We start from the raw sequence: 13,530 nt of genomic DNA, 5'->3' as shown, positions 1-13,530 counted from the left end.
CCTTCCTGGTGTGACTACAGACGACAGGTCGGCAACCTGCCCCCCTGTCGCGGCTGTCATCTTCAATGATAGCGCGTTGCTGATGGATGGTCTGTCGAATGATCATACCGCATCTTTGCAATTTAGATGTTGTATCACCGTACTTCGAGGTCATGTTGGGATCTTACCCCACCGATCCACCCCACCTTGCTTTGCAAACGATAAAACATCGCATTCCCGCGTTGCAGTACTTCGTGGATCCTCAGAGAGGGTAGCAATCCAGTACTAACCGTCTTCAGACAGGCCATTTACTTTGGCGCCCAATCGGGTCGGCAAGCAAAATCCTTGACCGGCAGACGCGGGAAAGGAACGTATCTATCGTTCAAACTATGTTGACTGGTGCAGCTTAGATCGCGTGTCAACCAGGATGCCTGAACATGACCAGCAGATCCTGGGGGCTAGACCGGCATCACTTCCGACCTCTCCACGGGCCTGGAGGTCGGGCACCGCTCCCCGAGCGACGGACAGGCCCTAGGAGCGGCTGTGGCTCTCCGACCGCGGTCACATCTCAGTGTAAGGATGTGAAACAGGTGCATCGGTGAAGGCCCGAGGATTGCTGGCTACAATGCAGTAAGCCAACTCGTCCTACTACCTTTCCGCTATACCTAGAATGTGCCCGGTTTAAGTAGGCATGGTGTCCAAGCTCAACCGCAGAGCACACAGAGCCTCTCAGCCATGCCTTCTCGCGCTTACCCCCCAGACTGCTTAAAGCCAAGCTCTGTCGTCGTCACTGAAGTAGATCTTCGCCCCTTCCTTCCCTAACTCTAATACATATACGCGCCTTCCATGACCCCAAAGAAGGAGCAGATCTAACAGCCACACTGGTCGTCGTGTCACACGCTCAACTCAGCATCAATTCATTGCTAGCATCCTTGATAGCACACGCATCATTGCACTCACTATAACTGCTTTCTTCGTTGTACATTATGGGCATCAAGAAGATCATACTCAGGCCGGGGGACGATCAACAGCTCGTCAAGAAGTATGACGAGGTAGCTATTGAGTACACAGGTAACACAAATTTCATATCTGCTAAGACGACGCCTGATGAATCGCAGGGTGGATCGCCAATGAGGATGGACCAGATAAGAAAGGTCAACGGTAAGTTCAGTGTTGCTCTTACGACCAGCAGGTTTTCGAGCATAAGGCTTCACACTAACTGCTTGGTTAGATTCGACACATCAATAGGCCGTGGCGATACCGTCACAGTCATCGGTATGGGACGTGTCATGAAAGGTATGCTCTTCAAGGGCCTGTTTTATGCATTTTCATGCATACATGTCTCTGCGTGGACGGTGACTTCCACTGACCCATGCTTCTCCATCAGGCTGGGATAAAGGGATTACTGGCGAGTTCAAATCCGAGGACCCCAATGAAACAGTCAAACCCATGGCACTGAACGAGAAAGCGAGGTTCATATTCACCTCGTAAGCTGCCTGCCTTTGATCGGATGCAAGTGTTGAATCTTGCTAACGGCTCTTGTAGAGATTACGGTTATGGTATCAAGTGAGTCGATTCTCCTATCCGTATGCCCCTGCCACTATCGGCACCACTTGAGTCACGAACTCCTCGACGCACAATCGGTACTACAGTCAGCCTCTACAAGTACCCAAATCGTATCCAGGGTTACAAGCTTGACCCGGAGGGCAGGCAGATCACGATAGCTGACCCGACATCTCGTAGTGGCTTCCCCGGACACGTCCCGAGAAACGCATCACTAGTCTTGTAAGTCGTCAGGTGTGTTCCTTTCTACAGTTATTCTGTACTCGTTGAAGGCTCAGAATTGGTCACTCATATCGGGTCTCGTCCGTTGATGCAGCTAGCTAACGATCTAAAGTGAAATGGAACTGAAACGGATCGGTCCTCAAAGGGCGCCATAGCATTCCGCCCTGCACCGACGGTTCAAAATCGCCATAAAAGTCTTACTCGCGAAGGTGAACACTTCACTTTCTTGATCGCGTACCTCTGCCGAATTTCATCGGAGGGTCATGGCTTGTTTGAGTAGGGATGTAAAGCATTGCATAGTTCGCTTGGAGACTTTCAGTATAGCCTTGCCAAACACACACCCGCACTCTTTGAAGCTAGCCATTGCTTGTTAGAGCTCCGAAAGACACGTCTTTGTTTCAGAAGTGGGATTGCGGGTTTCTGTCATTGGAGTCTGGGGTGTTTTTCTATACCCTGATATCGCCGAAAAGCCCAGTTTTTTGTTGCGGTATATTTCGAGTCATGAAAAAAGCTCATCTATCCATTATTTTCTAGTGTTTCTATGATGATATTCCATCAGCTGTAGGCTCGTGTCTAATTGCCAAATCTCGTTAGATGAATCCACATGACTGTAGTTGCAATCCGTGACCTTGACTTTGCGAAGCGCACATGAAATCAGACCGATCGGCTCGAAACCCCTCGGTGCTGCTAATCTACTCGAACAGGCTAATGGAAACACATGTCGCTCGAATGTTCGCTGGCGGCGCTAGCCTTACAGATTAGCACGAGCACACCGACATTCACGCCACCCGTACACCCCAGTAAATGTCCCGAAGCTCCCGCTCGGCATGCCGAACATCAACTCCTAAGACGCTACGAGACGTTGGACGTGTTTTGGCGGCGCGAGCGGCGCGAGCGGCGCTTCAGTGCAAGTGTCCACAATCGATGGCTCGTGTCACCATCGAATAACGTGCCTAGCACGAGCTGCCACGTTCTGTCTTGACACGCTACCGCCCAGGGTCAGACCTAGACGTGCTGTGGTATCAGGCTCTGGCTTATGTTAGCTGTGGATTTGCTCACTCGACCAAATCGTATTCTGGAAGTGAGCTTACTCATGTGCACCTGTACCTTGACTGCCTTTGCTCGTTATTCCAGGTACAAGTTCAAGATGCTCTACTCCGGTACAAGGCCAATCAACATACCTCGAGCCCACTGACAAGGTATATCCCCACCCCTGCGTTGATCCGTTTGTGGCCTGACACCCTGCCTAGGACGCATGCAACACCGCATTCGGTGAACGACATGCAGCCACCGAGGACTCGTCAGCAACGAGGCCCGTCCCGGCGAGCGGTAGCCATACCCTCACTCCCCTTCACGCCGGCGACGGGCCGCGGCCGCTCGTCGAGCCGTGGCTGTGGCCGTCTGACACTCCCGCTGGAAGCGCCCGCTAGGGTCAGTTGAAAGTGCAGATGTAAGTGCTCGAGGTGGGAAGAGGCTGGGGTGGATGTCATCAGTCGAACCGGCTCTGTTGGCTGGAAGGATCATCATCGCAAGGCATGACGTATTTACTTGGGACAGCCGCAGAGAGTACACGTCTAGGCTCCGAATCGATGCTTGGAAGCCGGGTGCGTCGGAGTGTTGCGAATCCGAGGTTGCGTACCTGGTTGCTCGATCAAGACAGTAGGATGGGTGTATGAATGGTGCGAACTTGTCACACGCTCCACGCAGAGAGGATCAATGCATGGTGGTCTGCATGTATCTTCGTCTCGAGAATCCATCGTAACGAGGTCGTGCGTGTCTGAGACTCTGAAGCTCTGAGCGTGTAGTAGAACTCTAATCGCGATAAGCGTCAGGTCCTGATAGGTTCCAGGATCCTTGTGAGACGGAGAATAGCGCCTGTAGTTCAACGACGTGTATGCATCGGATACACCAATTGAAGATTAGCAATACTGCCCGGCTCTGACAGTGCCCGGCTGCTAGCCAATGGAACCTGTGACCTTTTTGCTCCGAGGGGATAAAACATGTTTTCTGGGCAGTGCTTACATGGAAACCGGTCTGCTGGGTTGGGTCTACAGGTACCTTCCGGATGGGCATGGAGCAACTCGGAATGTGTTTGAGTCAGTAGCAGCGGCTCAGGGGATGTGCTGGATGACCGTTCACTGATCATATCTTGAGGGTGTGACGGATCGATCAAATTACCATTGTAAATTTTCTACAGGTTAGTTTCCTTGCGTAAGACATGGTACAGAGCATTTATACCGTACGGTTCATCTCTAATGGGACGAGGCTTTGTGCTGAACAAGAAAGGTAACTGTTGGCCATTTTGAGCGGAACATGGTTGCGCTTGAGGTATTTTGAATGAAATCAGCAGAGAACTAGGTGACAGAATCGTCTGTCAGCCAGCCTCCCGCTTAGGGCTCCGAGGCATGCAGAAAGATCGGCATGTGGGTCACGTCAGACGTCTGATCCCATGGGGTAGGACAGACATCTTCACAGCTGAAGCTCTTTAGTAGTGGACGAAGTTGACGTGTTGCAGCCCGTGTCACAAGAGGGATGCACGGCTCCGGCGGTGTCAAGATTGTCGCTCGCAGTACTAACATCCCATGAGTGTATTGAGCGTCTGAGCATGTTGTTACACATATAATTGAACGTGCAGGTCTAGCAGCGCAAGGATCTGTGGCTACACTTGTGTGGTCCTGACAGGTGAGGTCACACTACACCGATCCACCGCTTGCTTCGACACGGGCGTCTTTGATAAGTTGTCGGCGGTATATTTCCCGTCAACCAGCTCACATGCCCAGGTTCAGGCAGATTGAGCGTGAGTCTGTCCATGTAAAGAACGATGATGCTGCGAGATTCGACGCGTGGTGGACGACAAGGGCTATAGCCTCCAGCACATGTAGTGGCTGAGTATGTAGCGTACACAGCTCAGGCAGCTTGGATTTCCTCCAAGGCCGGAAGCGATCCAGGCTGTGCAAACCAGGGAACGAAGCGGTCCGCCAGTCTCCATTGTGATCAGATACGACGGTAATGCGTATGCGTGTGGGGAAGGACAACATCAGCTTCGCCTTCACGTGCTGACGACGCCGTCAAGACGCGTGGCACAGCAGCTGTTAACGGAGGGAAGAGCGTGCGCATTGTTGGAGCGGTGGGGACATAGCGATCTAAGCTCTGATGGTGACGAAGCAAAGATAAGTGTTGGTTGGCATGGTCGGGCAGACTTGCACATGGTCCTTGTGGATTTGTGAATGCACGTGACCATGTTCTTGCTTGTTGCTTGAAGCCTTCCTCTTGTTTCCCCTCAACACAAGCTGTCGGGCGCAAAAAAGCGAAATCACGAGACAGGTGTGGGCGCATATAGTGCACAGCAATGTCTTGGCCTTTGCGCGGTGCACAGAGATTTGACGTGCCACGGCGTCGAGCACACCTCTAGTCGCAGTGCGGAGCTGCACAGTCCAAGCCTGGCATGGCAGTCGACGCGGTTGGCGGGGGAGCAGACAGTGGACAAAGAAGATGACGCGCATTTCCAGCCTTTATTGATCTCATCTTGCATCTCATGTTGGGGCGGCATGGTTGTGGTTGGTGGGCGAAGGAAATTACTTGTGGATATGAGCTCGGCGCGAGTGGTTCAAGACAAAGCGACAGCGCTGCGCCGGCATGGCGCTTGTCTTGGAGAGCTTCCGCTCCTGACACCGCCCAGGACGCTGTTTTCAGCAGAAGAACAGTCGTTTTCTCATCCAAGTGCATCGATTTGACTAGGCTGAAAACCATGTCGGTCTGCATGCATGCGTGCCATGCACGGGCAGGGGACCAGAAAATCCGGCACGAAACCACAGCCCCTTTCCAAGGCCGGGAGGGGAGGCTTTGCAGGTGGAATTGCAGGTGGAATTGCAGATGCCCAAGGCCGACTGCTAGGCTCGCCGCGGGCTTCCTGGTGCCTGTTGTTGCTACCAAACCAGCTTGGAGAGTGGTGTTGCTCGATTCTAGACTCACAGAAGTCGATTCTTGGTCCCAACATCTGCCAACCAGACAATCGGATCGCCGGCATCTCAGGTGGTGGCCTTGGACGAAGGCGCCGGTGGCCTTGGACCAACGCGCCGGTGGCCTTGGACCAACGCGCCGGTGGCCTTGGACCAACGCGCCCGAGGTGTTGCCTCGTTTGCCTCGCACCCTCGTTCCCGTTGAAATCTCTGCGGCTTCTGGGGACCACAAAAACAAGTCGACTCTCGATCGGCCACATGCTGGTCGTAAGTTACGAGTTACGCTGCTTTTGGAGGTGTCCCGATAGCGTGTGGGCTACATGACAAGGCGTGCGTGGTAAGCGCCCTGACGATCAGGCACAGGCTGCGTCCGATTGGTGCACGGCTGGCCGAGTCTGGCTAAGGTCTTGCCATTCGGGGTCACGCATGCTTTCCCGCGCCTGTCTCTGGACAAGCCACGACGTTTGGCACCGTCTTGAACAAGCCCACGCTACCACCGACGACTCGTTCCATGGCGGGTGGGTTCGCGAATGGCCCCCGGCTGTGTGTGCTAGGGTTCAGCCATCTCATTTACCTCCCATCCCCACGCCTCCCGACTGTCTCTCCACCGCAACCAGCAGGACTTTGTCAATCCGCCTTCTTTCGCTGAATAACTTCACTCTTTCAGGTGTTCAGCGGTCACTCTCTCCGGCGACATTTCCACGAGTCGTCAACTGTCTTTACGAAGAATCCCGTCCAATCCAGCCACAATGCAGCTCATCACTGTCCTTTCTGTCGCCACCTCCATGGTCGCAACCGCCTCCGCCAGGAGCGCAGTCACCCTCAACCAGGAGTGCGACACCAGCAAGCCCATGGCCCGTGTCCACAACCGATGCGCTTACGATGTAAACCTTTGGTCCGTCTACAAGGGCGACGGCTGCCCTTCTGACGAAATGGTCACCCTCAAGTCCGGCGAGACCTACCAGGAGAACTACGCCGACCCCAAGGGCGGAGACGTCGGTATCTCCATCAAGCTCTCCAAGACCCAGGAGTGCAAGGGCAACGACATCACCCAGCTGGAGTACTTCATCCAGAAGACTTCCCCTGGCTTCAACTACAACTACCTCGATGTTTCCTACGTTGACTGCCCTTCCAACACCGCCGACTGCCCTACCAGGCAGGAGGGTTACTACCTCGTTGTTGGTGCCCAGACTGGCGCTGTCAAGGCCTCTTCCGCCAACACTTGGTGCCCAGTCATGACCTGCAACGACCCAGCCTCGTGCAACAAGATCTCCTACGTCCTCCCTGACGATGTCCAGACCAAGACTTGCGAGCCCGACCAGAACATGGACTTTTACATGTGCGGTGGAGAGGCTCCCGGAGAGGAGAGCGAAAGCGCCAGCAGCGCTGCCCCCCAGTCCTCTGCTGCCCCCCAGTCCTCTGCTGCCCCCGCCACCAGCCAGAAGGCCTCGTCCCAGCCGTCGTCCCAGCCGTCGTCCCAGTCGTCGTCCCAGCCGCAGCCCACTTCCAGCGCCGCTGCCACCTCGACCGAGTTCGAGGTTGCCGCTGCCGCCATTACCCCTACCCCCGCGCTCGAGGAGCCTCAGGTCAACAATCAAAAGACCAAGACCGAGGTCATTTACGTTACCGCTTACGCGACCGTCAACGCTAAGAGGCACGCTCACGACCATGCTCGCCGTCACCAACCCTTCCACGCATAATTCTTGCCATTTTATCAACTTGTACATGATTGGCATGTCAGGTGTTGGGGAGACCGCGTCGTTGCCTATTCTACGCCGATAATCCAAATGCCTATTTCGCGATATACCCAGGGAGAGAGAGGAGAGGGATGGGATCGGTATCATCCCAAGTAATGACGAGGCAGACAGCGTCGCAGGCAATATATTCTTTCTAAACCGACGTATCGACGCGCACCCCGCCATTGCTTGTGTCTGCTATTCGTTTCCTCCTTTCGACTCCTGCTTCGCTCGACAACTCTGTCGCGATATGGACATGGATTCGGCACTTCTTTTTCTGGTCACATTCTTATCTCACGATGTCACGACATATACCATCTTGGGGTTCTGGCCCTCCTTCATTGGGGCTAGCGGGATTCGTTTCTCCTTTTTTCAATTCTTAAGGAGCATGCCTCCTTCCTTTTCGAGACGGACAAGGAGATGTCCTAGGCTTGGTGCGTGCCCCTGTAGTCCAAAACAATATAGACTGTCGCTATCACTCAAATCACTTGCTCAATTTGCACATCTGCTGTGTTATCCTGACTCGATCGGTTGTGATGTGAGCCTTTGCAATCTCGCTTATTTGCTTGCGGGAGTTCATTCGCGTCGCGCGACGCGTTCAGCAGCCTCCTGATCTCAATTAGAACAAGCTTCCCGTCACTACCCCGTGCGGACAGCCCGGTGTCTTACGAGGAGGAACCTTTGCTCCACGTTTTGTTTCGTGATCTGGGTTGGAGTTTGAAACATGCGCAGAGGCAAGGCTTGACCTGCGCCGCCTCCTGCCAACCGCGCCACAGCTTCAGACCCGCTCGGAATAAACATTGTTGATGATCGCCATCATGCATGCCTCTTTCGTCTTGCACAAATGGGTTGGATGAAAGTTTGAGCTTTGTGCTCGACATGTCCATCGAACCACTGTCGTTTTCCAGCGACTGTTTCTGCAGCCCGCGAAGGTCCGCCTCGTTGACTTTCCTACACTAGTGCATGCCAAAAAGCCCATCGCACTGCATCTGCAAATTTCACTCGGTTGCTCGCCACAAAACTGCGATGATTGGGTCCGAGGAACAAGCGAATCCCACACTTTATTGTCGAAATCCATATATCCAGCACCTGTAAGCCAAGTACTCACCATCACCGCCTTCACACTTCGAGTTCGCTTCTCCGGCAAACTTGTTCTCTATCCCGCAAAGTGCCGCCGGTGCCTTGCAGGCCGTTGACAGCCGCGCGCCGCTTCAACACTCGCACGCAGGCCCTTGCGACAGACTTTTCGCCTTGCTGCAGTAGTTTTGCGTTCTAGAATCCCCACTTCCCTTCCACTTTCGGCGCGTCCTTGCATGAACAGCTCAACGCCTTCTCCAGTTTTCCACCCACATATTCGTCAAGGGGTCCACAATTGCAACCACGCGCGTGGTGTCGGCGACGTGCCGATATCGATAGGCTGGACCGGTATCGATAAGCCAGACGACGCACTTGCGCAATGCTTTCGTCACTGGTTCATGCACCGTTCTGCTCGTCGCGGGGCGCTTGTACGCTTGCGAGCGAATGAGAAGTTGGTTTGTCTAAACACTTGGGCATCCTTGGTCGTCCACGGTGTTGGTGGCGGTAAAAGTCGAGATTCTAGAACGAAAGAAACGTCGAGTCCGTCAATCCTCGCTGCTGATCTTTCTCCAGTCTACACGGCGCTGCTCTGCCTGCGCGCGTCTCCAACCGCTGTGAATGATGTCAAAGGCTTGCCCGAGGCAGAACAGCGCCGTTCACAACCCTGTCGACGTCCCGGATCATGGCTTACACACAAAAGATGGTTGTAAAGAAAACAGAAACTGTCTATAGACTAGACCAGGTTTTTGGGGAACTGTTCCGTACATCCACCTGCAACCCCAGCACATTCCGTGGCTGGGAATCGGGCCTGAACGGTCTCACCAGTTCTCAGTTCTATTCTTCCGTGGAGAGCAACTGTCGCCAGACCTGTCGCGAGAACTGCCGTGTGTTGGTGGAAGGTCTCGCGTCAGTATCTAGGAAGGACGAAGGCAACAAGTACTGTGTATATTGTAAATCATTGCATGGCACAACGAAGCGAACCCACGCTGCACCATCCAGTCCTTTCTACCGACTCTCCGGGGGGTTCCCGACTACACATCATCTCAAATACCATCCACCGTTCGATATATTCAGACGACCCGCTTTCCAATGTTCCCATTGCCCGCCCGCTGCACTGCAACCCTCCAGGGTAAGCAGGTCTAACCCTGGAACACCCAGCTTTCCCGTGACACGACGTGTGCCTAACCCAACCACCTCAGCACACCTCACAGCACGACTCTTCCCAACTCATCTCCAACTTTGAATGCGTGTCGTCTGAGCACGAGTGTTATTGGCACAACAGCAGCGTCACCGTCAGTCATCGATGCGTTGAAGTCCTATATCAGTTTCCGTGACTTGAACGACGTCTGTTTCTGATGCTCGGGTCCTCATTCCTAGTTCGTCAGTTGCAGAAATCTGAAGCGCGGCTCAGCTAGCCTGTCATGACGCATGATCTGCAGGCATCAAGTGCCTGGCAAGTCGCTTGCGACTACCCTCTCTCGAGTGCGTCGTGAGCATTGGCATGGATCGTGGTCGTGAGCTTAGTAGCACCGAGATACATGAAAGTGGAAATCGCACAAGTCCGAGGGATGACGGTTAGGCATGCATCAGTTGAATCGATAGCGGGTGCCGAGCCCTCATACAAGAGTAGAAGGTGCTCGTCAGATAGCAAGGCAGTCTGCAACAAGGCCATCGCAAGGGCAAAGAATCGGAAAGAAACAAGCCATCATTGATGCAACGTCTAGTCTATGGAAAGGAAGAATGGAACATTTGCATCGCGAGTATAAACACCTCCAACCATAGAGGCCACCTTCTGAAAAGCAGCGTTTGATGGAAAACAGAAAGGTGCGAGCAAAACAGTGACATGAGCAAAATGGAAACACACAAAACACCCGCTGCAAACACCTTCTGTAAACGCGAACGCGGCAAAGCCAAAAACAAGACCATCGTATCCGCCTCCTATCTTCAGCGTTGCGCCTTCACACTTTGGTGCTTGATCATCCCGTCAAGCTCGTTGGTCGAGGCCACACCAACCACCCCGGTCACAGCGTCGAAAGACCAGCTTAGCAGCTGGGGCAGTCCGAGGGCTTAGCAGTTGGCATCGTAGCAACACCCTTGGCCTTGCCAGCGGTCTTCTTTGAGTCCTTGCTCGAGAGCTTGCGAATGTTCTGGGGAGTGAAGATGATGGGCTTCGAGTGGCAGGTGACTGTCTCACCGTCCTTGCCGTCTTCGATCGCGTTACAGTCAAGAGGAGGAAGCTGTATGTCGTTGACAGAGGCCCAAGTAGCGCTGCGGAAAGGTCAGTCGGACTGCATCAAGGAGTGGGTTGGAAGAAGGATGGGAGGGAACTCACTTGTTGCATTTCCAGTTGTGGGTGATACGGTAGCTGGCGTCGCCGGTGCTGCCCTTCACATCGAAAACCAGCTTGTCTGTCCGCTCGCCAGCGATGTTGCACTCGTTGTCATTGCCAAGGTCGGCACCATCCGCTTCGCAGTTCGCACCGGATTCAACTGCATCGTCATACGGCGAATCGACAGTGAAAGCGGACTCGATGTTGAAACTGACAAAGGCGAAGGATGGGGACCGAGTGAGGGTATAATCCGACAAGATATAGGAGACGGGCGTGCATTTGTCGTCACCTGCAGCAGGCTTCTGGGCAGGCACTGCCAGGATGGTCACAGGGAAGAGAAGAGCGGCAACTGTGGTGAAAAGCATGGTGAACGGTAGGGGAGTGGAAAGAGCTGGAGTAGAAGAGAAGAGCCGAGTTGGGATTGATATTGAAGAATGGGTTGATTGCTGGTATCGATGACAGAAAGCCTTTCGCGTTGAGTGATGATGAGAGAGTGCGAAGGGGAGGATGGGAGGTCTTAAATACTCAATGTTTGCGGGCCTGAGCGCTCGACCGTGGTGCAGTTCTTGCAGCCGGTACGGTCAGGCTGGGGGTAAACCTCTGGTTGAGGCAGGAGCTGACGCGTTGGTTACGAGACGTAAGGAGGAGACCACGGACAAGGCAGTAACCAACACGGCAGACTCTGCTCTTGAGACAGCTGCAACGAACTTATAAGCACGCTGTTGTCCACTGACTCCAGGTTTCTGTTAGATTGAACGGGTTTCGATGTCTCAATTGCCTTGATCGTGAGTCGAACAGCGTAATTAGGGCAGATGCTGTGATTCTACTGCTTGCTCTACGTCTTACGGCAGTGTGGCCGGTCACTGCCTGAAGATAAGGCGGACTAGCTGGTCTCTCTTTCGGATGGGCAGTCACGCTCAAACACTTACTTGTCAGCGTATACGGAAGGGTTCATTTGCTTCCACAGCTGTGATTGTGCCGCATAGTTGTACGCATTTGCTTTTACGCTGTCAAAAGACTGGCATGAGAGGGGTGATAAAGCGGACTACCAATGTCTGACTGAACAGCAAAGCCGTCATGCTGCTACCTGACGACAGGATATCAACTAAGAGATGCTGCCTACCTCTTGCTGCCTACAGGGTCAGAGGTGTCGGTGGGGGAGGCATTGATAGAGGAGGGTTGGGAAGCTCGTGCAGGGATAGGCGCGGCAGAACAGGGTCTAGCTAGGTACGGTAAGCGAGAACTGCGGGAGCATCGTCATGTTGCCAGCAAAGACAGACATGACCGCAGGACAGCACCATGAACATCACTCCCGTCTTTAACCAGGTGCTGGCGGCGCACAACGCGCAGCCTGTCGAGCCTTATGTCTTCCGTGTGGAGAATCTGGACGGGTTTCTGAAGGAAGCGTACCGAATTGTAGGCCACGTTACTCGTCGGACACTTGCGTGCAGATGCTAAGCATACCAACAGCGAACACACATCACAAAGCTTCACACGGACCTCAAGTCCATACGGCAGAGCTATCTCTCTACTGCAGCCCCGCCACGACGAAAGCAGTTTGCGCGCGTCCACAGTGCCTCCCCGTCCACAGACAAGGACTCCAAGTACCTGTCCGATGCGCAACGCAACGATGTCGATGCTCAGGCGAAGCAGTCGCTGCGAGAACTGAACCATGCCATCAACGTCTTGCGAGAGGCTGAAGGGGTGCGGCAGACGACAGCATCGCAAGTAGCGATACGCAAGCGCGCAAAGCAAGGGCTGGGTGCATTGGGACGATGGGCAGCAGGAGGCGCGATAACGGCAAAGAGCCCAGAAGAGGAGCTCGAAGAGGCAAAGGCAACCACCATCAAAGCGCACAGGGAGAGCATCGTTTGGACGCTGCAGAATGCGCTGGAGCAGTGCGGTCAGTTCCAGAGCTCGATGATGGAGATACGGCTCATGAGGGAGGTCGAGAAGAGCAAGAGCGCGCTCCACAAGACGAGAGCCACTATGCCATCGAACGACCACAGCAACATGAATGGTGGGAGCAGTGCAGACGGAGCCTCGAAGGACTACCGTGGGAAGACATGGCACGTTCAGGATGAGTCAAGTGCGGCGATCGAGCAGCAGCTGGACCCGGAGCAACTCCAGCTGTTTGCGCAAGAGAATCAAGACATGCTCAAGCAGTACGAAGACCAGCTTGACAAAGTTCGGTAGGTGACGAAGCCACTCTACCACAGTACCCTCGCTGACCGTGTATGCAGAGCTGCCGAGAAGTCTCTCGTGGAGGTGTCAGAGCTGCAGTCGACACTTGCCAGCAACCTCGAGATACAGTCGGCACACATTGAACAGCTGGTGGAGGACTCGTTCAACACCACGGAAAACGTCGGGAGCGGAAACAAGGAGCTCAAGCGGGCAACGGAGAGAAGGAGTACAGCACAATTGGTCTTCTACGGCACCTCTGCCTTCTGCACGATGCTTGTGCTGTGGGACCTGTTCCTATGATGGAGTGGATAACTGGCAGAAAAAGACAATCAGCTGCTCGCACGCACCACCAAACACGTGAGGAAGTGACGGGGATGGGCTTGCGTGCTGTGCATGTTAATCGCGCAACCTGGGGGAACGTTTCGCCAGGAATAGCAAGTGTGTCCTCGTGCTTGTCGGCATTTTGGCCGTTGCAGACCCA

At 54.0% G+C, this 13,530-nt stretch overlaps 4 protein-coding genes across 4 annotated transcripts, besides 1 other annotated feature; 3 read left to right on the top strand and 1 right to left on the bottom strand.

Moving 5' to 3' along the window:
- Nucleotides 1-965: 965 nt before the first annotated feature.
- On the top strand, nt 966-1,919 carry EKO05_0011095 (Peptidylprolyl isomerase; the record flags this gene model as incomplete). Its single annotated transcript, XM_059637913.1, has 7 exons — nt 966-1,050; nt 1,098-1,140; nt 1,211-1,275; nt 1,367-1,466; nt 1,525-1,545; nt 1,723-1,764; nt 1,877-1,919. 7 exons carry the CDS (start codon nt 966-968, stop codon nt 1,917-1,919), a joined length of 399 nt encoding a protein of 132 aa, XP_059493896.1.
- A 1,210-nt stretch (nt 1,920-3,129) lies between these two features.
- Nucleotides 3,130-3,165: a tandem repeat.
- Nucleotides 3,166-6,472: 3,307 nt separating this feature from the next.
- Nucleotides 6,473-7,423, top strand: EKO05_0011094 (uncharacterized protein; the record flags this gene model as incomplete). Its single annotated transcript, XM_038947397.1, has 1 exon — nt 6,473-7,423. One exon carries the CDS (start codon nt 6,473-6,475, stop codon nt 7,421-7,423), a length of 951 nt encoding a protein of 316 aa, XP_038793344.1.
- A 3,155-nt stretch (nt 7,424-10,578) lies between these two features.
- EKO05_0011093 (uncharacterized protein) lies at nt 10,579-11,230 on the bottom strand (the record flags this gene model as incomplete). Its single annotated transcript, XM_038943795.1, has 2 exons — nt 10,579-10,804; nt 10,869-11,230. 2 exons carry the CDS (start codon nt 11,228-11,230, stop codon nt 10,579-10,581), a joined length of 588 nt encoding a protein of 195 aa, XP_038793343.1.
- Nucleotides 11,231-12,164: 934 nt separating this feature from the next.
- On the top strand, nt 12,165-13,349 carry EKO05_0011092 (uncharacterized protein; the record flags this gene model as incomplete). Its single annotated transcript, XM_038943695.1, has 3 exons — nt 12,165-12,281; nt 12,336-13,057; nt 13,109-13,349. 3 exons carry the CDS (start codon nt 12,165-12,167, stop codon nt 13,347-13,349), a joined length of 1,080 nt encoding a protein of 359 aa, XP_038793342.1.
- Between the last annotated feature and the right edge of the window lie 181 nt (nt 13,350-13,530).

This window comes from Ascochyta rabiei, chromosome 21 (genome assembly GCF_004011695.2).
Source record: "Ascochyta rabiei chromosome 21, complete sequence".
Classification (NCBI taxonomy): domain Eukaryota; kingdom Fungi; phylum Ascomycota; class Dothideomycetes; order Pleosporales; family Didymellaceae; genus Ascochyta; species Ascochyta rabiei.
Note: the sequence above shows the minus strand (reverse complement) of the source record. Positions and strands in the feature narration are given on the sequence as shown.